The following is a 25,042-nucleotide window of genomic DNA, read 5'->3' on the forward strand; positions in this document are numbered from 1 at the left end:
CCTTTGTAAGAAAATCTGGGCGGAGACTCCGGGCCAATCAGCTGCCTCCCAAGTCATGCGGCTGGGAGCACCGGGGAGAATCTGCGCCTGCCTCCGTGTTCTAGTGAGTGCTGTGAAACTCGCTTTCGGACATGGGCGCCCTTTTCCCGTTTCTTTTACTGCATGCAGGGCTTGCAACCTTCGTAAGTATATCTGTGGGTCACTGTAATCATGTCCTGCTCGCGGAGTTCCTTGGAAGAGAATCTGCGCCTGCCTCCGTGTTCTAGTGAGTGCTGTGAAACTCGCTTTCGGACATGGGCGCCCTTTTCCCGTTTCTTTTACTGCATGCAGGGCTTGCAACCTTCGTAAGTATATCTGTGGGTCACTGTAATCATGTCCTGCTCGCGGAGTTCCTTGGAAGAGGAGCTGTTGCTGCCGCCGCTGCTGCTGCGGGGGTGGGGTGGGGGGTGTTTTCCTTGCTGGCAGTTCCGCATTGAGGTTTCCCAGTAGGGCACAGAGTACTTGGGGGTTGCCTTTTAATGGAGCGCGGCCTAACTGATTTGCGTGCGGCACTCTCCCTGTAGTGGGATGCCTGCAGGACGGGAGGAGGGGCGAGTTCAGCAGATGAGTTTGCAGCTGTCTAATTAGGGTTGCAAAGAGAAGTTTTCAGGGGAGGGGCAATACTGTGGGAATTGCCGTAAAATAATGGAAGGGCGAGAATTGTGGGGAAAAGAAGGATCACTGCCAATGCTCCCTCTAAGCTGTGGAGTCCTGTGAGCAAAAATTCTACTTTGTGAGCGGCTGGCGCTAAAGTTGTGAGCAAGCCATTTGGCTGCTGCATAAATTAGTTAGCTCTGGAGCCCTCCTTGCTGAGCTAGGACAAAAATGTGTGAGCCGGAGGCTAAAAAACTGTGAGCTAGCTCACACTAACTCAGCTTAGAGGGAACACTGATCACTGCATTGATTCATGTTTCGCCTTGGCTGCTTTTCCGTGTGCTCCGGAAGCATCCGATCTTCAGTAGAAGCCCAGCGATTGTTGTGAGGAAGTTGACATCACGTGAGGGTGGGCCACGGGTGATTGCATCACATGAATGATCCTCTGCTGGTCTCCGTCCTTCTGGCTTGTAAGCTGAATTTTTCAGCCGCTAGGTATGAGTAGGAGTTCGTTGCTGTCCTTCTTTCCATGGATGTAGAAACAGCTGCTAGGTTTGGGAAGAGGCTGGTGAATTGGAGGAAGTAATAAGTCTGCTGGTAGTATAAGAGTGACCGGTAGTGTCAGATTTCAGCCCCGGATGGAGATCTTGGGACACCCATAGTTTTAGCTTGCTTGGGCACTTGGAGCAGCTAGTGTTCCTATGAAGGGGATGCAGGGGCAGCATACCCCAGGGGCAGGCTTTTGCTAATCTAAACGGATCAGCAGGCCGACGGTATATCTTTTCTTGAAGGCGTCCTGTGCTTCCTGTAGTGGTATGGCAGCCCCTTACAGTCACCTTCAGTGATTGTGATGGGCCCAAGGGCACCTGGGCAGGCTTCCATAGTTCAGTGAGGGTTTAGAAGAACCCCCATCATCCCAGTTTCTAGTCCAGCACTCTAACCACTACGCCACACCAGCCCTCCATGCCGAGGGCCTTGTTGCATGTATCCCAAAGTTGCATTCATCCCTTGGGAAATAATCACTAAAAACAGGTTTTTGAGCAGAATGGGGCTAGCTGTGTTGTTTTGAACCTGTTGAGTGCCGATATTTCCTGTTTCTTACATTGTCCCAATCTAGATTGTTGTTTTCTGTATCATCTTACAGTGTGAGAAAGCATGCAAAACAAAGCTTTAATGATTAAAGCTGTGATGGAGCTGCCACTCGTGTTTGGATGAAAAAAGAGCATTGTCAGACTTGGAGAGATGGCTGGCTCATGTGGCAGCTGTGCCTTTTCCTTTCTTTCTTCACCTAGTTGTGATGGCGCAGAGCAGCAATGCTCTTGACCAGGACTGTTCTAAGTAGTTGAGAAATGCATCTGTTGCAGCCAGCGTCACTACTTGCAGGGATTTTATAATGGTTTTGGTGTACAGCGATGGGTTGTCTGTTCCTGATAGGAGTTCCCTTATGGCTTCCAGACACTCATTGCCTCTCCCTTATATGACAGATGTCTCAGGTGATGGGACTGAGGTTGAGAGAGAGAGAGCTTCATTAAGTTACTTGTTGAGGTTGTGGCTGAGGTTTGACTTAGCGACTTCATGGTCATAACACTCACTCAATACCATTTTGTATTAGAGGAAAAGTGGACTTGGGGCAGCTTATGAAAAAACAGAGTAAACTGTGTGTGGGGTCCCAAAGTGCAGCCTGTAGTTGAATTGCTTCAGAGAAGGCTGAGGTTTGCATATTTTATTATTATCTATTAGGGGAAACAATTTATGGAACTTCTTCATATTCTGGGGAGTAAAAAGCGTTTGGTGGAAAGAAGGCTATTTATATGTTTGAACCAAAGGGCCATATTTTTGAGCCACTGGGGTGCTCCATATACTTGGATTTATTATGCCACCTTTCCACCCGATCAGGCACCACCCAGCAGTGAATATTAAAACATTTACTTCAAACAATTAAAAATGTGGTTCAAATGATAACATTTAATTAAAAACACGTCAACCTACAGCACCAGAAGGAGGGCTAGTACCATTTTGGGGGTATGCCAGACAGAACACAAAGGTGAAAGTCACCAGCATAGTGATTCAGACGAATCTCCCTTGGGGAGGGACTTCCAAAGTTTTGGTGCCAAGACAGAGAAGGCCCTTTCTTGGTTCACCACCCATCTCTTCTGAGGTGGTGGGGGCAAATGAAGCAGGTCCTGTCATGATGACCAGAGTGAACAAGTAGATTGGTATGGGAGAAAGCGATTCTTAAGGTATGTTGGTCACAGGCTGTACAATGCTTTAAAAGTCAATACCAGCACCTTGAAGTGAGCCTGGAAGCAAATTGGAAGCCATTGTAGGTTGAATGAGGCTGGAGTGATATAGTCCCTTTGACCTACTCCAGTAAGTGCTGTAGCTGTGGCATTCTGTACCAGTGGTAGCTTCCAAGCAGTCTTCAAAGGCAGCCTCATGTAGAGCATATTGCAGTAATCCAATCTAGATGTTACCAGGGCATGCACCACAGTGGCAAGATGTCATCTCTCTAGGAAGGGCTGCAGCTGCCTCACCATCTGAAGCTGCTGAAAGGTGCCTCTGGCCACTGCTGTCACATGTTTATTCAACAGGAGGGCTGGGTCCAGATGCAGGCCCAAGTTATGAACCTGCTCCTTTAGGGGGAGTGCAACCCCATCCAGAGCAGAGTATAACCCATTTCCTGGGTCAGATCTTCCCCCCACCAGTAGCACATTGACAGTTCTCACTCCACAGAACATGGTAAACATATGACTTGGGTATCATCAGTTGCTTCTGTCTGCTATCCACACATGCAGGGGAGGGAAATGTATTTTAACATCTAAAGCTGATGGTAGTTCCTGGTTTCAGGCCAAATTTACCAAGGAATACCTCCAGACCTTCGTGATTATCTACTGGAAACTCGTCTAAGAACTGGGACAATTCATGACTAGAGATGATCATCAAGCAGTTGTCACTCGAAGCAAAGATTGCAGCATTAGCTGGGATTGTCTGCTTTTCCATGATAGCATCACGGACTTATTTGGCTGAAAGGATTGAGGTGAAGAGGTTAAGATGGCTGCTCAAGTTGCAGATGGTATTCTTTGCTAATACCTTGATGCTCATAGGATCTGTTCATATATGGAGAAACACAGTGACTATGTTCTACAGATCGCCAGCAGTTAACGCTTGCTGTTTCACCTTTTGGAAGGTAGCTGTGTTAATGTTCCTGATTCTGGCACACTCAAGCTCTTCTACAACGCTGTTTCTTGTGGCAGAAGAGCCTTATTTCTTTTCTTTAGTAGCTTACACCTGTCTTGGAGGCTATATCATCCTTATTTTCTTCCTCTTCACCCTGGGTTCCTTGGAGCAAGGCTATAAGCTTTTGGTCCACAGAAATACAAATTTGAACACTATCAATAAAAATGGCAAACTGGCAATGAAAAAAACAGTTCTAGCCATTACAGTGACGGTTGCATTGACTATTCTTGGTCTCCTGAATGCCTCCCAGCCTCCTGCAGTGAAATCAGTTGAAATTACTGTTCACAAACTGCCATTGTCAATGGACAAACTGAAGGTGGTATTACTGTCTGATATTCATCTAGGGCCCACTGTTGGAAAAAGCAAACTTGAAATGATCGTAAAGATGGTTAAGGCTTTAAAACCAGATATCACTGTGATTGTGGGTGACCTCACCGATTCCGATGTGAAGGACGTTGGGCCTGCTGTGGAACCTCTTGGCAAGCTGAACTCCTATCTGGGAACATACTTTGTGACTGGGAATCATGAGTATTACACTTCCGATGTCAACAGCTGGTTTGAGTTGTTGAAGTTGCTCAACGTTCAACCCCTCCACAATGAGAACACAAAGATTATGTCCCCTGGGGGTAGAGAGAGCGACTGGTTTTGTTTGGCAGGAGTTGATGATATTGAGGCGAATGTGTTGCGCTATTCTGGGCATGGCATGGATTTAGAGAAGGCTTTAGGGGATTGTGATGTTGATCACGCAATAGTTCTCCTTGCTCATCAGCCTCTTGCTGCAAAACGGGCTGTCCAAGCTCGGCCAGATATAAATTTGGTCTTGTCTGGCCACACTCATGGAGGCCAGATATTTCCTCTGAATATTATTACCTATTTCATGAATCCATTCTTTGTTGGTTTGTATAAAGTTGGACAAAGCACTTCTGTCTATGTTAGCCCAGGGACGATGTACTATGGAATACCAATGAGACTGGGTAGCAGAGCAGAAATAACAGAAATCATTCTGCACTGTTCTTGATCGGTTTACACCGTTTTGTGTTTGATTCCTCTTGGGCTGGTGTGGCTGATCACTTTGTACACAAAATCCATACCCTGTGTAATCACACTTTTTTTCCCCTGGAACTCTGTACTTTGCTTTTTAAGTAGTCATGTATTTTTCATCGGAAAAGACTTGAGCTTCTGTTACTGAGTCCTGGCAGGCACATGTTTAGATCAACCACATGCCTAATGATAAGCTCAGTTTTTCCTTGGTTTTTAAGGATTCCTCCTTTGAAACACTAAAAATGCTGATCTCTCCCTTTGATGTAAAAGATTATGGGTGAATCCAGCCATTTTCCAAGGAGCCTTGCTCCAGCCTAAGGAGAGGCAATTCCAGAGCTGCTGAAGTTGGAGGAAGGCCCCTTAGGCGGGAATAAGTTTGTCAAACTGTGGTCAGTGGAGTTATGGGATAGAAGTGGGATCCACCCTGATAGTTGTAGCCTATTGTTACCTTATCTGATGGTTCCTTTCTCTCATCAGTTTTTATCTGATATGCCATCCTTTCAAAAGTGTGATGAAAAGCTGCCTATTCATATTGCCTGTCCTTCACGTGTGTTTTCCCCCAACTTAATGGCACTCTAGATCAGATCAGTGATCCATCTTCTAGCCCAGTATTCTTTCTTTGAATGTAATCAACATGAGATTTTTGGATGCTTCAGGGTACTTGGTGAAGACTTGAATTTCTGGTGTCAAATATGCTTCTTCTTTTTTTAGACAAGTAAATAGCTTTTTGTTTTGACTGCCAGTAAAACAGCACCAGAAGGCTACACTTGAATATAAAATGAAAAAAGAAGGGACGAATAATAGTTTATGGTCCTAGTCCATCTGTTGGAAGTTAATTGCAACCAACTCCACTTCCATTGACTTCAGTAGTATTAAAGTATCACTGTCTGCTGTTGATTTGAAACTGCTTTGTCGAGAACTCCGTGTTAAACCAAAAAAATGTGGCTCTTTAGTAGTGATCGATTTGAACGTCACGCTTTGGTTTGAATGTTTGCTTTGCCTAACTCAGAAACAAAACCTTTCCATTTGCTACTCCTCCTGATTTGCATCCCAATCCCCTATGCGTGGTTAGTTTCTATGTTTGTTTGGTTTTAAAAAGGAAATGTGACCCAGACAGGGGCTTCCACCTTGTGGTAAATCTCCACTAACTGACAATGTTTCCAACAGCAGAATGGAACTTCTTTGCATGTCTCTCTCCCCCCCCCCCCAGGGATTTCCAGGAAAACTATGAGAGGGGAGTCAAACCAGCGGAAGAGGAGAACAGGTGAAAATAGCTTCTGCCTGGTTTGTTAACAGAAATTTACTGTGTGATTCAAGCCAGGCTTAGTAATTTTGAATAATATATTTTGCACTGCATCCGTTAGATCCTGTATTTCTTTAAAAAGCCTGAACTGTTAGAAGAACTGAAGAAGTGTGTCAGAAGTCTGTTTCTGAATTTTTTGGCTCTTTAAAATTTTCTTAGTATAGATAAAATATATTTATATTTAATACCTTTGGGGTTTATTAATATTGTTATGTGCCTGGAAGTTGCTATGCACAAAATAGTTTTTTTTAGTTCAGTAGTCCTGTGGGACTCATCATGACCACATGTTTTGAGAATGAGGATGCTGATCTGTGCACTTTTGGGGTGGGTGCTTCCATATAGACAGGCAACTGGCTACTTCTACAGTTGGAGCTACCAATCTCTGGGTTTTATAGAGCTGACATTGCAGAATATGTTAGCTAATGAAATCCTGTAGAATTGGAGGGTTTTGTCCTAAAAGTAAAAAATTGTAGTATCAATGCTTCAGATCTGAAGAATGCATTTAAAATGTTAGGCATGCTTCATGTTTCTGCATCCCTTACAAAAGCTCTTTAAAGTAGGTAGGCCCATGTTATCCTCACCCTGTCATAGGTAAGCGTATGAGGCAGGGAGAGCGCAGTCACTTGCCCAAGGCTGCTGAGTTTTAGCTAAGACAAGGCCTTAGTTGGGGACTTCTGGGCTCGCAGTGCCTGCTCTTCTGCTGTCATTTGTCTAATTTCTTGTGGCGATTTAAGAACTGCCTGCAGCAAGCCTTCTGGGAAGTTTAAAAAAAACATTTTTCTATGTTTTATTTAGTTCCACTAATCACAAGTGTAGATAACAGTAAGCTTGGTGAAAAGCTTTGGAACAATCTGCAAAACAGTTTTGTAGATTTATTTACAAAATGGGATGCATGAAAACATGTTCACTTTGCCTTCCTAAGTGAAGACTGCACTATGCGTGGGTGTATGTCTCTGTAGTTACAGACGTTAGTACCTCTGCGTGTACTTGAAGCATGCTACATTCCAGTTCCTTGCCTTCCCCTGTCTACCCAAGTTTCCTTTTAAAGTACATATAGTTAGCACTACAAATAATGATGCCTGTTTTCACAGTAATTTGTATGTTTGACTGTGTGTTGTACCTCTGTGAAAGTCTTTGCAGTAAAAGCAACCTCATTTAATAATTATCCCTTCAAATACCCCAGCCACTACCCCAAAGTAGCAGGGAAAAAAGAGAGTGATGCCATTTTGCAAAACCACCAGAACAGGTAAAGCAAACTTCAAAAGGTACCTAAAATCCTATTTTAAGGGTATTTTTTGGAAGATGCTTTGTATATAAAATGTAACTTTCCATTGGTGACAGTAGTCTTAGTTTCTCTTTGCTTCTCCCCCTGCTCTGTACCAAAAAACCTTCCCCACAGGTGAGTGTGCAGAGTCCTGGTACCTGGTCATATGCATAGAACCTGCTGCTGCACTTGCAGGTATGTGGACTACTGAGTTATGATCTTGCCACTGAGAGCCTGTTTGTGCATCACACTCATTGCGTGAAAAGGAGCCTGTGGAACCAGGCTGGAGGGAATGATAAAACTAGCAGCACTCCTTTCTTCCATCTTTGCTGTTAGCTGTCTGTGTTCCTTCCTTTCCAAATCCCTAGAGAAAACTAGCCACTGAAGGAGAAAAAACAACCAAGGAGTCCCTCCAGCTGCTTTTCAGGAAGGCTACAGCATTCAAAGGCAAGGCCTGATCTAGGAATAGCAAAGAATGATGTTGTGGAATGGAATCTAAATAGGCAGAGAATCACAATTTCCCCCCAAAGTAACAAAGTCCCTGCACGTGGGAAACTAGCAGGTCAATAAAAGAGAGCTGGGCTAGAATGTTTGTACTACTGTTCGTAATACTGTTTGGTTCTTGTGCTTTTACATATGGAAAATGGCATGTTTCAGCAAATCCTTTTTGTTTAATAATTTAATAAACTATACCCCTAGTAATACAAGAAGGAGTCCTGATACAGTTTGAATTGATTTTGCTCTCTAATTTATTTTCCTCTGAATGCATTGTTCAGTTTATATTTTCTGTTGAAACAGAGAACTCAGCACAGCTGTTGGGATATCCATGAAACCCTTGGATCGTTTTACGCAACTCGTGTCTGTAAAATGTCATCTTATGGAAGGAACCATAAGCACTTTGTAGCAGCATCCCATATATCTGATGTTTTTTCCTTTGGGTATTAAAACAAATGATTTTCAAATAACTTTTGTAGTGATCTTTTATTTTATCCTGGGTATTCTTGCCTACTGTGTTTTGTTTTGTTTTGTTTTCCATTCTGGTGCAAGTACTGACTTGCAGTAGGACAAATTCCTTTAAAAAAAAATATTAAATGTGGCTGATGGTACAGGTAAGTATTAGCATTTTTGCCCAGAGGCGAGTGACTGGGTCTCAAGCCAACCTCATCCACCAGCCTGCTCGGCCAGGGCTATTTGGTTTGTGAGAGCTATTTACTTCAAGCTGGGAGCCAGTGTTTGCTTTGAAGGAGCAGTATGTGTATGGTGCTTCAGATATAAGGCATGTTTTGTCCTCTGGTTCAGGGCACTGCTCAGACATAGCCTACCCTATTTGAATTTCTCTCAGCTCCTCCACCGCGAAAGGCCGCTTGTATAGCTATGATAAGGAAGTTGCATACCTGGTTCTGGATGAGGCGAGATGCTTTTGAAAGAAGAAGAGTACTTGAGAGTAACTGCACAATCTTCTTCCAGTGATATATCCGAAATTGAGATGACTTGTTACTTTTCTCTTTGTGACAAGGTTTTGAATTCAGTGCAAAGGATGGCAAGCAGTGGCCACAGAATAACATTCTCACGTCTTCCATTCAGCAAACCCAGCCAGTACCCAGTGTACAAGCTGCTGCTAACAAAGGCAAAATCAACCGTATAGGAGAAGGCACTTTATAATTATGGTTTTGCTGAGCTTTCATTCTGCTGTCTCACTTAGAGAAGCAGGATAGGCAAATGGTGCGGGAAGATTGTACATCACATGCCTGTTATTGATTTACAACTTAAAAGAGATTTTATACTGTTTCTGTAAATTGCCACACTGTGAAACATGGACTTCTGCGAAGCCACAAAACTTGTAGTACTACAAGTACTTCAGCTACGTGTGTATCTTCATGAGATGTGGGGAAGTATGCTTGATTCTTAAATGTATGCTAAAATGCTACACTGCAGAGAACTTCCAGAAAGCTTTTGATAAAGTTCCTCATCAAAGGCTCCTAAGTAAGCTCAATAGTCACGGGATAAACGGACAAGTCCTCTTGTGGATCAAAAACTGGCTAATTAATAGGAAACAGAGAGTGAGTATAAATGGGAAATTTTCTCAGTGGAGGGTGGTAAGCAGTGGGGTACCACAGGGATCAGTACTTGGTCCAATGCTTTTTAACTTCTTTATTAATGATTTGGAGTTGGGAGTAAGCAGTGAGGTGGCTAAATTTGCAGATGACACGAAGTTGTTCAGGGTGGTAAGAACCAGGGAGGATTGTGAGGCACTCCAAAGGGATCTGTCGAGGATGGGTGAGTGGGCGTCAACGTGGCAAATGGGGTTCAATGTGGCCAAGTGCAAAGTGATGCACATTGGAGCCAAAAATCCTAACTATAAATGCACATTGATGGGGTCCGAACTGGCAGAGACTGATGAAGAGAGAGATCTTGGAGTCGTAGTAGATAACTCAATGAAAATGTCTAGACAGTGTGCAACTGCAATAAAAAAAGGCCAACACTATGCTGGGGATTATGAGGAAGGGAATTGAAAACATATCAGCCAGTATCATAATGCCCCTGTATAAATCAATGGTGCAACCTCATTTGGAGTACTGTGTACAGTTCTGGTCACCACACCTCAAAAAGGATATTATAGCATTGGAAAAAGTGCAGAAAAGGGCAACTAGAATGATAAAGGGGTTGAAGCACTTTCCCTATGAAGAAAGGTTACACTGCTTGGGGCTATTTAGCTTGGAGAAACGACAGCTGAGGGGTGACATGATCAGAACACATGAAAGGAAGTACTTCTTCACCCAAAGAGTGATTAAGACATGGAATTCACTGCCACAGGAGGTGGTGGCAACTACAAGCATGGACAGCTTCAAGAGGGAACTGGATAAACATATGGAGCAGAGGTCCATCAGTGGCTATTAGCCACAAGGTATAGGTAGGAACTCACAGGCTGGGGCAGGTGATGCACTGTATTCTTGGTGCTTGGGGGGGGGGCACAGTGGGAGGGCTTCTAGTGTCCTGGCCCCACTGGTGGACCTCCTGATGGCACCTGGTATTTTTGGCCACTGTGTGACTACAGTGTTGGACTAGATGGGCCATTGGCCTGATCCAACATTGGCTTCTCTTATGTTCTTATGTTCTTTAAACTGTGCCTGGCCTGTGTGGTTCCTGGGGCTTCAGCCTCTGTTAATGGCTCATTCTGTTACTGTGGAGGAGACAAAACCTTAGTTCTACCAATCCCTCCATGCAGAGTGGCAGCATTTTGTAATTACTGCCTATTTTTTTGATCTCAGACATGGTACACTGGAAGGCCCTGTTGTGTATTGCATTCACGTTCATCACATGCTCTGCATTCACATTCATCACTCACATTCATCACATTCTCTACACATGTCGTTCACTCAAGTGAACTTTTATTTTTTTAACGTACCTTTGTGTGCAGGCGCGCTTCTGTGAAGTGGAAAAAAATCAAGGGATGGGGTGAGGGGAAAATCCAGAAAGGTTCACTTCACTCGGTAAAACCAAACTGATTATGTACACACCAATTCGTAAATAATTTTTTTACAACCCGCTCTGATACTCTGCAAGTATTTAAATCTTTCAAATCAGATAAGAAATGTTTGCTATTGTGAAATCTGTCTTCTCTGCTTTCCCTCCTGTGGTTTTCAAACACTTATTTTTATTGTTTAAAAAAAGCCTCTTGCCATAAACCTCTACAGCTCCTGGGGAAACCTTTCCTGTTCTATGTCTGGCGCTGATTACTAATACAGACAACACCCAACCATATGGGAAACCCTGGTCACTTGATAAGGATCGTCACCTTTATCACACCTAAACTGTGTGGCAGGAAAATAAAAAAAAAATCCTATCCCACTTCTGTAACAATACAGTTGACCAGGCAACCAAGCGGTAGAAAAATCTGTATTGCTTCAGTCTTCCCTTTGAGTAGGGTTGCTAGCAATGTTCTCTCTAAGCCGTGGAGTCTTGTGAGCCAAAAATTCTACTTTGTGAGCTACTGGCATTAAAGTTGTCAGCAAGCAATTTGGCTACTGCATAAGTCAGTTTGCCTTGGAGTTATCCTTCCTGAGCTATGACAAAAAATCTGTGAGCTGGAGGCTAAAAAACTGTGAGCTAGCTCACACTAACTCAGCTTAGAGGGAACATTGGTTGCTAGTGAGAGGAACAAAAAACAACAACAACAAAAAACCACCAGGCAATCCTGTTTCTCTTCTGGTGGTTTGGTCAGCAGAAAATGACAAGAAAACCTTTTTCTGCCGTTTAGATTAATGTCATTGCCAGCTAATGGTGGCAAGTCATACTGCTCTTAAAGGGACACCTATAGGGGCTGGTTCAAAAATTGCCACCTGTTAAAGGGACAGGACATTTTTTTTTTTAATCCAGGCAGTTGGTGGTGATTAAGCGATGGGGAGACTAAAGTGATAAGTGCCCACCAACCAGTGTTTTCATAGCATTGTCTACAGGATTTTTGAAGCATATTGCAGATTATAATGTAGCTATTTCCATGTTCTAAAAATTTTGCTGTGTCTGCTGATTTCTGTATGTTAAGCCATTATTAAGGTCACAGAGACATGCCAGTTCCTTTCCATGGCCTGCTGGTTACTATAGTATGTATTTATTTTATTTATAACCTGCCAAGAAGCCTGGGGGAAAAGTCAATTTAATAGAGGCCACACACACCCCATTAAACTTCTGTGAAAGGACAAGATTTCCCCCCCCCCCTCCAAGCAGTTAGAGATGCTGAGTATAAAATGATACCATATTGGAATGGGCAGGGTTTGGCGTCAGTGCATGGTTGCTGGAAAACAGAAAATGAGGCCATGGTTAAGACATGATCATTCTTATAGGAGGCTTTTGTGATGCCTCCTATTAAGATTTAGTGTGGGATAATGGTTCCAGTGTTGAGTCCTGAACCCAAATCCCTCCTTGTCCACAAATCTTCCTGGTTGGTTTTGGATGGGACCACTTATTTTTTCTCTCAGCTGTGAGGGTACAATGGGACAATTCTATTTTAGCATCCTAAATACCAGGAATGATTGTTTTGATTGAAATGGAAGAGGCTGCTGTAGATACCATGCATAATCTAATGGGGTTTCCTCCTATGTATTATATACATGGAGGTAACTTTACACATGCTTTCCTGAAGTTCTTGGAGGATGAGGGAGATACAAATGAAATCAGTCATAGAGAGGAAGCAGGAATATGTAAACCAGGTGCGGGGCAAGGGAAGCATACTTACTTTCCTTGGCACTTTCTAAGCAAGAGCACTGTAACAGAAAACTCCTCTAACTTCTTAGAAATTGAAGCATCCATCCGACTAACATGTCTTTTACAGGTTGCTTCCCAGAGAAGCTTTGGGATCGATTATGCCCATGACTGCTTCCTCAAGGATGGGAAACCGTTCCGCTACATCTCGGGCAGCATCCATTATTCCCGTGTGCCCCGGTACTACTGGAAGGACCGACTCTTGAAGATGAAAATGGCTGGGCTGGATGCCATTCAAACGTAGGTAGCAACTGAGAGTCTCATGCACCATAATGGATAGCGAGGCTGTAAATTTCTATTGCAGTTCTTGGCGGCGGCTACTACAAGCAACACACAGTTTGGGTAGCAATAGAGGTGTGGTGCTTAAACTGCAGAAACAAACTGCCTGGAGGCTAGTTCAAATGAGATTATCATTTTTTCCCTACTTGTAGAAGAGAAGGCTGAAATGATACATGCTGTAAATTGGGCACTGTAAATGTTTGATTTATTTATTGATTGTTTTTTGGATTTGTATCCTGCCCTCCCCTTAACGGGCTCAGAAGATTGGTGTTGCTCAAGAAGTGTGCAGGTGTGCTGAATTTGGGATTTACTTATGCTTTGGCAAATGTTAGCTAAAAGTAACAGAAGCAGAAATGAATTTCTGAGTCTAAAAATGAACTGTGTACCTTTCTTAACCACTTTTCCGGGGCTGTCCTTTACAGCTAAAATTTCTCCAGAGTAGTCCAAACCATGCAGGCAGGCTAGCCAATAAAAGTTATATTCACATTGTGCCTTTTAAAAAAACTGCATAGATTTGATAATTTAGAATAATCCAGTAGAGATGGGAAGAGTCAAAAGAACTAGGAGAGGGATGGAAGCCCTGCTATATGTGACCTTTAGAGACCGCCCCTCTAAAGGTAGTGTCTTTTCTAAGTAGTGCCCACATTCTCTTAAGTCAATTTTTGTAGCTTCGAAGGCTAGAAATGTGCATTCTGTACATATCAATATAGATAATTTTCAACATGGCTAAATCTGTACTTAAATCCAGAGACTGGAGCCATGAACACACAAGACTTCTTTCTACAAACCTGAAGAACACCCCAGGTTTGTAGAAAAATCTATCCCCTGGAATTACTACTTATCTCCAGACTATGGAGATAACTTCCCATGGAGAAAATGGATGCTTTGGAGGGTGGACTCCATTCTTCCCATTGTCCACCCCCAAATCTCCAGGAGTTTCCCAACCTGGATATGGCAGCCTTACCCCCCCCCACCCCCTGCCAGTGGCCAGTGGAGACCTGGCACCCCTAAACTGCTGCCAGGCCTAGGGTTGCCAACCTCCAAGAGTCTCCTCAGAATTACACCTGAACTCTAAACATCAGAGATCTGTCTCCCTGAAGAAAATGGCTGCTTTGCTGGGTGGGCTCTCTGGTATTATATCCAGCTGGGGCCTCTCCCTTCCCCAAATCCAGCCCTCCTTCAATTCCACCACAAAATCTCTAGGAATTTCCCTGCCTGACACTGGCAACCCTTGTCAGGCCTGGACCTAAGGATCCCTCCCTGAAAGGCCAAAACAGGCCTGGAAAGGGCCCTTTCCCCTTCCTCTGCCTTTTACTGACAGAACCAGTTAAAAGTCTCCCCCACTGAACATTCTAATCCCTCACTGTCAATGTGGGTGGAGCCTGGAGTAGATCCCTGCAGCGGCCATTTCAAAAGGTATTGGGGCGGGGATTCAGTTCTCCCTGAGTTTTTTTTAAACTTTGTGGATATTTCTGCAGACCCCACAGAGTCCCCCCGAGTCTGTAGAAAAACCTGTTGGGGGAGAGTAAGCCCTCTGTTGGCAAAAATAAGTATCCGCACATAGAAGGACTGTTGAGAATTAGATATATAAATATGTATCATTCTCAACACAGCCCCATCTTAGACCTGTGGATAGGGGCCTCGTCGAGAGAAGAAAGATTTTTCTTCAAAATCCCAGATCATAATGTGTGTGTGTGTGGGGGGGGGTACGCAGAAGGGTTGGGGGAGAGGGGAGGAAGTAAAATTAGGGGGGGACCCCTCCCTGCAAGTTACTTATGGGGCCCCACTTGTAGGCTGAAAATCGTGTAGAACAAAATAATATTCAAAACTTCTATATTTCTGCCACCTCTCTCTGATATATTTAATTTGTATCCCCAAATTTAAAATGTATTATATTAAACACAGAACCCAAGATCTAACTGCCCAATTTTACTTGTCTGTGACCAACTAAAAGCTTTGTTAAAATAGAGGATTTAAAAACCTGGCAGACTGACAACACGTGAACTTTCTATGCCTTCTCAAGTAAACTTTTCTCAAAATTTGGAACCTTTCTTGAGAAGGCATGTGAACTTGCTGCATTTGTACAGACTTGGTTCATCAAGGGAATCTCCAATTGTGCCTGCTAGGCAAATTTCAGCAGGCAAATTGGGCTCAGGCGCAAAGGCAGGTTTTCGGATATATTTTTCTTTTAAAAAGAAAATAAAAAGATTTTCAGGGAGTTGAATTCTGTGTCCATTATGAGGGGGGTTTTTTTGTTCTATCCCACAATAACGACATTCATAATGTAGTTCAAATGCTGCAGTAGCCTTTGTAAGACCGTCTCATTGCCGTACCATTTCTAAAGTGCAATTCTCAAAGAACCACTAGAGGTTGCCCAAAGCATGCACTCTCCTATAATGTCAAGAAGTAAGTCGTTTCTCTTAAAAATGCAAAAGGGTAGCTGAGTTAGTCTGTAGCAAAAGTAAACAAGAATTCAGTGGTGTCTTAAAGGCTAACAACTCTTATTTCTGTATGAGCTTTTGTGAGTCATGCTCATGTCTTCAGATGTGTCATATTCTTTCATATATGATATTGATGAAGTGAGCATGACTCACAAAAGCTTATCCAGGAATAAGTGTTGTTAGTCTTCAAGATGCCACTGGACTTTTGTTATGTTTCTTTTTAAAAGCCAGTGACAGACATGCGACTCTTTGCACGCACAATACATAGGGTTGCCAAGTATAGCTTATTTCCGCAGTGGGGGACTCCCGGGTGGATCCCGGAGCACGCGCGTGTGTCGCACGCACGTCACCAGGAAGTGACGTTATGACGTTGGCACGCTTGGGGCGGGGCCACGACCATTCGAGGGGAAACCATAGAGTTTCCCCTCGGATGGTCGTGGCCCCGCCCCCAGCGTGCCCGGCATCATAACGTCCCTTCCTGGTGACGCGCACGCCGGGGTGGGGTTCCCACGGGGCCCGATTCCGCGGCGGCGGAAATCAGGCCTCCAAAGCGAGGGATTCTATCCCCCCACTTGGCAGCCCTAACAATACAGTACATTGAGAAGGTTATTTCATCTTTTTTATCAAGGCCCATAGAAATAAGTGTGATGCAAAACTTCCCAACAATGTGTCTAAAATCTTCAGTAATCGCATACATTCCAGTTAAAACAATTATTCTTGGCTTATATTCATGCCTGGAGAGAAAAACTGTCCTGTCCATTTTAATAGAGGCCTAATGTGTGGAAATGAGCAGCTGGAGTTTTTCATGTCAGGGAAGTAAAGAATATCCAGTTAAGCAGCCTGACTCTCCCAGTACGCCCTGAGCTTGGGAACTAAGCAGGGTTGGCTGTGATGAGTACTTGGCTGGGAGGCCACCAAGACTGGGTTGTTATGCAGTGGCAAGCAATAGAAAGCCATCTCTGCTCCTCTCTTGCCTTGAAGACCCCCCTGGTTGGGGTTGCCATGAGTCTGTTGCAACTTCTAGCCTCTGTTAAGTGGGCAGGACGCTTTTTTCTCCAGGCAGTTGGCAGCCCTACTTGTAATATAATAGTTTTTCCCCCCAGACTTAATAAGGTTCTTCCATAATGACACAATTACCGTATGTACAACTATCCACTATAAGGTTTGTGTGTCTTCATACGTATACCCCTAAAACATCTCTCACTCTTTCTCTGTTTGCTGTGTAAAAAATAATTGTATATTAATGGCTTCCAGTCCTTGCGGGCATCAGGAAAGAAGATGCGATTAGCTGTGATTCTTCTGTCCCTTTTTACATACCAAATGTGGGAACTATACACGGGCATGGGGGGGAGGGGATGAGATTGGAGTGGGTAACCCTGTGTGCACATGAATCTGGTACATTATCAGGCCCCACATTTTGTTCAGGCTTTCCTGAGCCTTTGTGTAACCAGGGCTCTAGTCGGGGGGGAGCTCTCAGGTACGGAGCTCCGGAAGAGAACCTCTAGGGGGCGGGGCGGTCACGTGGTGAAGCCCCGCCCCCTTCTTTACCCCGCCCTCTGCTTCGATCCTCATTCCGTTTGGGAATGAGGATGAAGCAGGAGGGTAAGTAGCCGGGCCTTCTGACACACTTCCGGTGATGTCAGGGGGTGTGGCCTTCTGTCACTTCCGGTGATGTCAGGGGGCGTGGCATATGCAAATAAGTTATGCTAATGAGTTATGCTAATGAGCTCCGGCAGCTCTTTTTCTACAACAAGACCCCTGTGTGTAACCACTTATTCACACGTGGGAGGTGGAGGAGTGTCATCCTGCTTATGCCCTGGGTGTGTTCATTGTCCTGACATTTAGTGTACGAAAAGAGATTTCTAAGCTCTCTTGATTTTAAATATTCAGAAAGAAACTTAGGCTTTCAAGAATATGAAAACCAAGTCCTTAGGTTAGGTCAGGAAGAAAAAAAAAACCCAAGCGATATTCAGTACTGCATGTGCAATTCCATGCATAGGTTCTGTGCGTGCTGAACAGGGTGCAGCCGATTTCCATACTTATGAGGTGTTATCTGAATCAGTCTTGATTCCTTGCTGAAGTCTTTTGCATAGGCATCTTCTCTGAGGGGAAATAGCTGATCCCATGCACAAGAGCCCATTTACAAAGGCAGAAAAGAATCTCTGTCACAGTGATAAGTTTTTTTGCCAATAAGTACAATTATTTCTAGTGTAATTATATTGGGGATGGTGAATTTTGTAGTTCTAGACTAAGCGAAGTAATGCTGTGTGTGACTTTTTATTTTTTTACAGGTACGTGCCATGGAACTTCCATGAACCAGAAGCAGGAGTTTATATCTTCTCTGGTGACCGAGATCTTGAATATTTCCTGGAACTCGCTGAGGAGATTGGCTTGTTGGTCATACTGAGAGCAGGGCCTTATATATGTGCAGAATGGGACATGGTAAGCATTGCTTAAGTTCCTGGTTTGAATGACTCTTCAGTCTTTGTTTTGTAAAACTGAATTGTCCTTTATTGATTTTTTTTTACACAGACAGCATTCCAACTCAAAATATGGAGTCCACAAGTCTAGGGTTGCCAAGTTGGGTGTTGCGCCGCAGCAGGGGACTCCTGGTTGGCGTCTGGAGCGCGCACACGTCACCCAGAAGTGACGTGACGACGCTGGGCACGCTGGGGGCGGGGCCACGACCATCCAAGGGAAAACCATAGAGTTTTCCCTTGAGTCCCCGCCCTTAAGTGTATTTTTTTTGCTGTTGAAGTATCTAAAGCTTGGGGGCATTCCCTAGGTTAATCATAATTATTGGCTCAAGAGGAACAGAGATTTTCCCTCTTGTTGGGCTTGGATCATTTGACTTAATACTAGTCAAAGAGTGAGTAATTACATCTAGGATCGATTCATATTCTTATTAGGGGACCTATATGGATCATTTGATCATAACTTTTTTGGATTGTTTACCTCATTTTGATCATGGTTAATTTGTTCTAGTGTGTGTTGGAGTTTCTGGAATCAGGAAATTATATTGCCTTGTTCCTCAGAGGGTAAGGAACGGAATTACTGAAGAAGATTTGCATCCACTAGGTCCAAATGCTTATCCTTTAGAGGGGATTGCAAAGAGGGGAAGACTTTGGCTTCATCTGGTTGACTAAAACTCTCACAGGTCATCCTATCAAATAAATCAGATTCATAAGAACATAAGAGACGCCAATGTTGGATCAGGCCAAAGGCCCATCTAGTCCAACACTCTGTCACACAGTGGCCAAAAATACCAGGTGCCATCAGGAGGTCCACCAGTGGGGCCAGGACATTAGAAGCCCTCCCACTGTTGCTCCCCCAAGCACCAAGAAGACAGAGCATCACTTGCCCCAGAGCCCCTATCTATACCTTGTGGCTAATAGCGACTGATGGACCTCTGCTCCATATGCTTATCTGATTCCCTTTTGAAGCCGTCCATGATTCATGAACATGGACTTCCTTAGCTGGTGAGAATTCAATCAGGGATTTATCCTTAGTAGAAGGCTGAATTCTCTTTGAGTGTATAGTTTTCCTGTCATTGAGGGGGCTAGACATGGTAAGTGGCTTTTTAATTGGATTGAGCAAGGAATTTGAAAGTTGAATTCTGTGCCTCTTAAAATAAGTGGCCCTATTGAACATCATTGCTGGGATCCCAGCTGAGTAGAATAACTTTTATATATACTTTTATATATATCTTCCCCCCCCCCACTTTTCAGTAAATTTTAGATTAATAGAGGAAATGTTATATCCAACAGGACAAATGCATTTTGGTGATCACTTTCTCCACCAGTTTATCCATTTTCCTTTAAAGAGGAAAATAGTCACTACAGTCTGAAGGTTATTCACCAGGAGCTCATTATTATTTTTTTGAAAGAGAATTTGAAAGAGGAAGGAACTTTTCTTAATATTGTTATATATAGGCCTTTCACTGGATGTTACATTCTTTTTAGCCATATCTGAATAAAAGAACTTCCTGTGTCTTTGTAGTTACTGTTCCTGATTCAGTGGTTTTATCTTGAGAAGATAGCCTGTAATAAACTCAAGCCTCTTATAGATAAGTTTCAGTGTGTCCGCTATAAGCGAAGTTTGCGATGCCAGCAGACTGGCCCGCAGCCGCTCTTCTCTCCCAAGAGAGAAGGGAGAGGGATGCCTGCAGGTTTTGGGGCTTGGGGGCGGAGCTTCCCCACCAGCCAGTTGGCCAGGCAGTGGGTAGAACCTCCCAAAAAGCAGGTAACCCCCGCTAAACGGGGGGGGGGCCCTCTGGCAACCCTAGATCCAGGAGACACAGTTCAAATTCCCACTCTGCTGTGGAAGCTTGCTGGGCGACCTTGAGCCAGTCACAGGCTCTCAGCCTAGCCTACCTCACAGAGTTGTTGTGAGGATAAAATGGAGAGGGGGAGAACGCTGTGAGCTTATTTGGATCCTCATCGTGGATTGGGTTGCCAACTTCCAAGTAGTGGCTGGAGATCGTCTAGGATTACAACTGATCCCCAGGTGACAGAGTTCAGTTCACCTGGAGAAAATGGCCATATTGGAAGGTGGACTATATGGTGTTGTACCCCACTGAAGTCCCTCCCCTCCTCAGGCTCCACCCCCAAAATCTCCAGGTATTTCCCAACCCAGAGTCAGCAGCCCTAGTTGTGGAGGAAATGTGGGGTATAAATGAAGCAAATGATAAGTTGGTTTGTCAGCCCCCCTTTTTCTGTTAGAAATGTCCCTGCACAGAGGGTTCTCCCCCCACTCAACGGCAGGGTTCTCAAAGGCCTTTTTCTCCCCAGAGAGAGTGACCAATCACGATGAACCAAAGAAATGCACACAGGGCCTCTGTTCTGTGCACTGCTATGTCAGAAAGTTAAGCAGCTCATAGAACTGGGTCATTACTAGTTAGGCTCCCCCCCCCCCCTTTTTTAAATTGCTCTCACTTGCTCAGGAGAAATTATAAATGTATTTCCAAAAAGAAATATTTTCATATAGTTTTCTTTTTCATTCCTAGGGAGGTCTGCCTGCCTGGTTATTAGAGAAAGAATCTATTGTCCTGAGATCATCTGATCCAGGTGTGGTGAAATGTAGTATTTACGGTGTATGCTATGCAGTTCATATATAGAATTTGTGGTTGTTTGACATGCAAGGCTTGTTTGCATCTGGCTTCTAACGCTTCCTTTTTTCAGGTCTTGAAGAAGCAGGCCAAAATGAAGAGAATTTGTGGTTGTTTGACATGCAAGGCTTGATTGCATCTGGCTTCTTACTCTTCCTTTTTTCAGGTTTTGAAGAAGCAGGCCAAAATGTATTGTTAGAATGAGTTATGATATGTTGATCTTCTCTATTAAACTAGCTCTTAACGCAAAGAACAATGTTACACAGTTGATTCAATGCCCAGAAAAAAGTCCCATTGTGAAAACAGTGTTACTCTGAACAACATCATATCATATCTTTGAACAGCATCATATCATATATTTCGGGCATGAATCAGAAAGTTCAGTAATGTGTTGGCCTGTGTTGGCCACACTGTATATAATCTCTGAATCTCTCAGATCTGGAATTCCGTGAAATCTGGGTAATTTGAAATGTAACCTTTTCTTTTTAAAGTCAATTTATGCTGAGTAAGAATGATGGATATGCTTATATAGGATTGATTTCTTTGGGGAATTTTGTTTAATCAGATATAGTGTTATCAGTTTATTTTTAATTAAAAGTTTTAATTAATACGTTGACTGTCATAGGCCGAGATAATACAGGGTTTCACTTTGAACCTGGAAGAAAGAAACAAACCTTTGTATCTCCTTTAGAGATACAGCAAAGACTGAATGTTTTAAGGGAGTATTTGGTTACCAAGCAGTGCTGTGATGTAGTGGTTAATGTATTGCTCTAATTCAGTCAAAGAAGTTTTACTCTTCATCAGGGTGGATATGATTTAAATCAAATTTATTTAGATCATGATTTAAATCATGGTTTTCTATATAAAGGCTCATTCTTGCTGGCCTTAATATTTGCAACCCAGATGAAAGTTTCATTATACATTTTATTTATTTATTTTATTAGATTTATATACCGCCCTCCCCAAACGGGCTGAGAGCGGTGGCATATGTATGTAACTTTTTCCAGCTAACTTTGGTTGTTTGCATACATGTAATAATTTTTGCTACCATGCACTTTTAATACAATTTTTTTTGGGGGGAAGTACAGCATTTCTACGTATATTCTGTCTTGACAATTTTCCAGATTACTTGGCAGCTGTAGATAGATGGATGGGAGTGTTACTGCCAAAGATGAAGAATCATCTTTATCATAATGGCGGTCCAATCATTATGGTACAGGTAAAAATTCCATTTATATCAACCTTCCTTTCTCAAGCATGAAAACTGGAAAAAAATTGCATGCCATTATTATGACTTTCCCATTCAAAAATCTTTTGATGATTTATTTATTTATTTATATTTACATTTATATCCCGCCCTACCTCGAAGGCTCAGGGCGGCTAACAGGGGCACAATGTGATGTAAACCACTGATACAATCTTAAATTCAGGCTGTGCTGAACGGGTTGTTCACCAGCTGAAGTAATGAGTGACACCCTGTTGCACATCCAGGAAGTGAAATGCTGCAAACCCATGTGCATTTGGAATGCAGGACACTATGTTACCTTGTGCAGCACCTATCAAATGGTAATCCCTATCTGTGACTGTATAACACCTATCAAACTATTGTGACTGGTATTTGCAATAGCTCCTGGTCAGACACTGTGAGCCTGTAGTTCTCCCTCCATATATGCTAGAATCCTGGCATTAGTATGCAAGTAGTCCAAGACACACCCTGATCATTAGAATAGGGACATTTGTATATTTCTTTAAAATAGCTAATCTATTTCCAGGCCATCTGGAAAGCTGACATTTGGGGCACGCATAGTCCAAAGCATCCTGGTTACTGGAAAGTCCAAAAGGAGCTATTTAAAATGGAAATAGTGGGCATGCCAGGATTCAGATTGGGGCCATTTAAGGAGGCAAGGGCGAGTTAATTATTTTCCCTTAGCACTTTTAAAATTGATGACCCCCACCATGCACCCCACTGTCATTAGCTCTGAAATTGGGAAAAAACAAACAAACACCAGACAACTATTTTTGGCTATCTTTTTTCTAATCACAGCAAGAAGCGTGGTGTTTTCAATCACTGCAGCCCCAGCCCAAAGTCTCATGCAGCTGCTGTTTCCATTTAAACAGCACCATAAATATCTGACCTCAGATCTTGATTAGTTGGATCCAGAGTCTCCCAGTCATTAGTGCATTGCTTCATCTCTCCCAATGAAGTGCAGCAAAACCATTTTGGATGTACTTCTTTCCCCTGGATTGGATCTGAAGGTTCCCTTCTGCTCATGGGGGAGCTTTCCTCCAGTGCAAGGAGGCTTCCTGCAGCAGAAGAGGCAATTTCCACTGATGTATTGCTCATCTGGTAGACCAGCTATAATGTGTTGCATAAATCAAAGGTTACGCAACCTATATGTAATCATGTGGTCTGAAGACAAACTTACTAGTGGGCTTTGGGAAAACTTCTTGTTCTGAAAATTGGCCAAAACCTAATTATTTTGGGAGGAGTTCCATCTCAGGGGCACAAAAGGGATCTATCTCAAAATTGGCCAAAACCTAATTATTTTGGGGGAGCTTCCCGTCTCTGAGTTCCATTTCAGGGGCACAAAAGGGATCTACTTTCTTTGGCCCGAAAGGGAGTCTTCGCCTATTTCCCAAAATTCCTTGCCAACCTTCCCCCAGTTCTCCTGTCTGTGTTATACTGCTCTCAGTCAGGGCTGAATTCCAGAATTGTCAATACTCGACTCTTCTCAGCTAGGGCTAAAATTAGACTGACTGTCTCCTCAGCATCCAGTTCAGAAGTCCTTCTCTGCTCAGCTGATGCTAACCAATCACATCTCTTGAAACAGCCTGTCACTCAAGGCTCTCTGGCTCTGTGAATAATTAATCCTTCACAGTCCTTTATCTGTTTACACAGCACTTCTAAGGTTTTAAAACTGCAGTCCATCACAGTCGGCAAGAGAGATTTTGTGTCATGGAAAAGCTATGTTCTTTCGTAGTCTCCTTGGAGTTAACATGAGAGGGTTTTTCAGGGCATTCTTTCTACAGATTATCAGACTTCTGCCTGCCTGTTTAGCTTTCATGTGGGTCATCGGTTGTCAGCTTTTTAAAAAATTTAATTTCATGTGCTTAAATTTTTTTAGGTTGAAAATGAATATGGCAGTTACTTCACTTGCGATTATGATTACCTCCGTTACCTGCACAATCTTTTCCAGCACCATCTGGGGGATGAAGTGGTGCTCTTCACAACAGATGGTGCAGTTAAGACCTTCTTGCGTTGCGGAACTCTTCAAGGCCTTTATGCGACTGTGGATTTTGGACCTGGTGGGTGGCAGTCTTTGGTTTGAAATCCTGAGCACACAGTGGGACTTGTGGCCAACTGCATATTCATAGGATTGGGCAGTTTATAAAATGCTGAAAGATAAAACTCTGGGTACTTGTAATAAATCTGTTTGCCCATACCCTGACATCAGAAATTAACCCTTAGAGCTTTAACAGTTTCTTCAGACAAATCAGAAAGAAACCAGCGATTTTTCTCTGCAGTCGTCACAAAGGTTTATCTTGTGTGCATCAGTGACACTTAGAAATTCGTCATATGCCCCAGTATAGCACACGTATCTTAAGTGCCTTTTTTTCTTTTTCAAGAGATCAGTGATATAAGCAATCCTAAACACACACATCAGTTTGGAATCATTTCACCTTAAAGGTGTAGTTATAGAGTATTTGATGTGTTAAATAAGAATAAGCTCACACACATCCTGTATAGCTTGAATCTTTCCAGTCAGTTCTAAACTGCCTTCATCACAGCGTCATAATATTGAGGAACTTTTTAAAAAGTATTGCTTAAAAAATAATTTGAGCTTTATTAAAAATTCAACATTTTACAAGTTATAAAACAAGAAGCTCAAAGGAAAAAATTCCCCTTTCCCATAAGCACAGGCTTACAGTGCAAAACTGTGTATGTTCAACAAGTCTCTGCTACCTCTGTCATTTTGGTTGCTCCTGAATAATGCTGAAACTCAGGGCTATTTTGGGGCAGGAACGCACAGGAATGGAGTTCCGGCTGGCTCCTGAGTTGGCCACGCCCAGCAGGAGCTCATTAGCATAACAGGCCAGACCCAACAGCAGAAACTCATTTGGATTGGCTACAATTAGGGGTGTGTGGCCTAACATGCAAAGGAGTTCTTGCTACAAAAAAAGCCCCGGGTTTTGACAACAAACAAGGTAAATAGAATAAGAAGCAAAAGGTGGGTGTGGCTGAATGACCACACTTCTGGCAACACGGGGGTGTGGCCTAATATGCTAATGAGCTGTGCTATCTGGGGTGTGGCCTAATTTGCTAATGAGTTTCTGGTGTTAGGTGTGGCCTATTATGCTAATGAGTTCCTGCTGGGCTTTTTCTACAAAAAGAGCCCTGCTGAAAATGTTTTTCCAACAACATCATCTGCAGAGTTAAGTGATAAAGTGATAATATTTCACCAGTGTACTGCCAGCCT

At 43.2% G+C, this 25,042-nt stretch overlaps 2 protein-coding genes across 2 annotated transcripts in view; both read left to right on the forward strand.

Moving 5' to 3' along the window:
- The first annotated feature begins 77 nt into the window (after positions 1-77).
- The window catches only part of GLB1 (galactosidase beta 1), a 46,363-nt gene continuing 21,398 nt past the window's right edge, over positions 78-25,042 (forward strand). The window contains exons 1-6 of the mRNA XM_015427405.1: positions 78-182; positions 12,808-12,977; positions 17,749-17,899; positions 20,463-20,523; positions 21,689-21,783; positions 23,690-23,870. Coding sequence (XP_015282891.1) covers positions 132-182; positions 12,808-12,977; positions 17,749-17,899; positions 20,463-20,523; positions 21,689-21,783; positions 23,690-23,870 — 709 coding nt within the window. The 5' untranslated portion in view covers positions 78-131. The remainder of the gene's footprint in view (positions 183-12,807; positions 12,978-17,748; positions 17,900-20,462; positions 20,524-21,688; positions 21,784-23,689; positions 23,871-25,042) is intronic.
- Positions 3,487-4,977, forward strand: TMPPE (transmembrane protein with metallophosphoesterase domain). The gene has a single exon (XM_015427417.1). The coding sequence runs from the start codon at positions 3,566-3,568 to the stop codon at positions 4,886-4,888; it is 1,323 nt and encodes a 440-aa protein (XP_015282903.1). The 5' UTR covers positions 3,487-3,565; the 3' UTR covers positions 4,889-4,977.

This window comes from Gekko japonicus, unplaced genomic scaffold (genome assembly GCF_001447785.1).
Source record: "Gekko japonicus isolate JY-2015 unplaced genomic scaffold, Gekko_japonicus_V1.1 scaffold272, whole genome shotgun sequence".
NCBI classification, from domain to species: Eukaryota; Metazoa; Chordata; class Lepidosauria; order Squamata; family Gekkonidae; genus Gekko; species Gekko japonicus.

What these genes read in the sequence shown, in the direction of transcription:
- TMPPE (XM_015427417.1), top strand. Translation starts at nt 3,566, where the DNA reads ATGATCATCAAGCAGTTGTCACTCGAAGCAAAGATTGCAGCATTAGCT.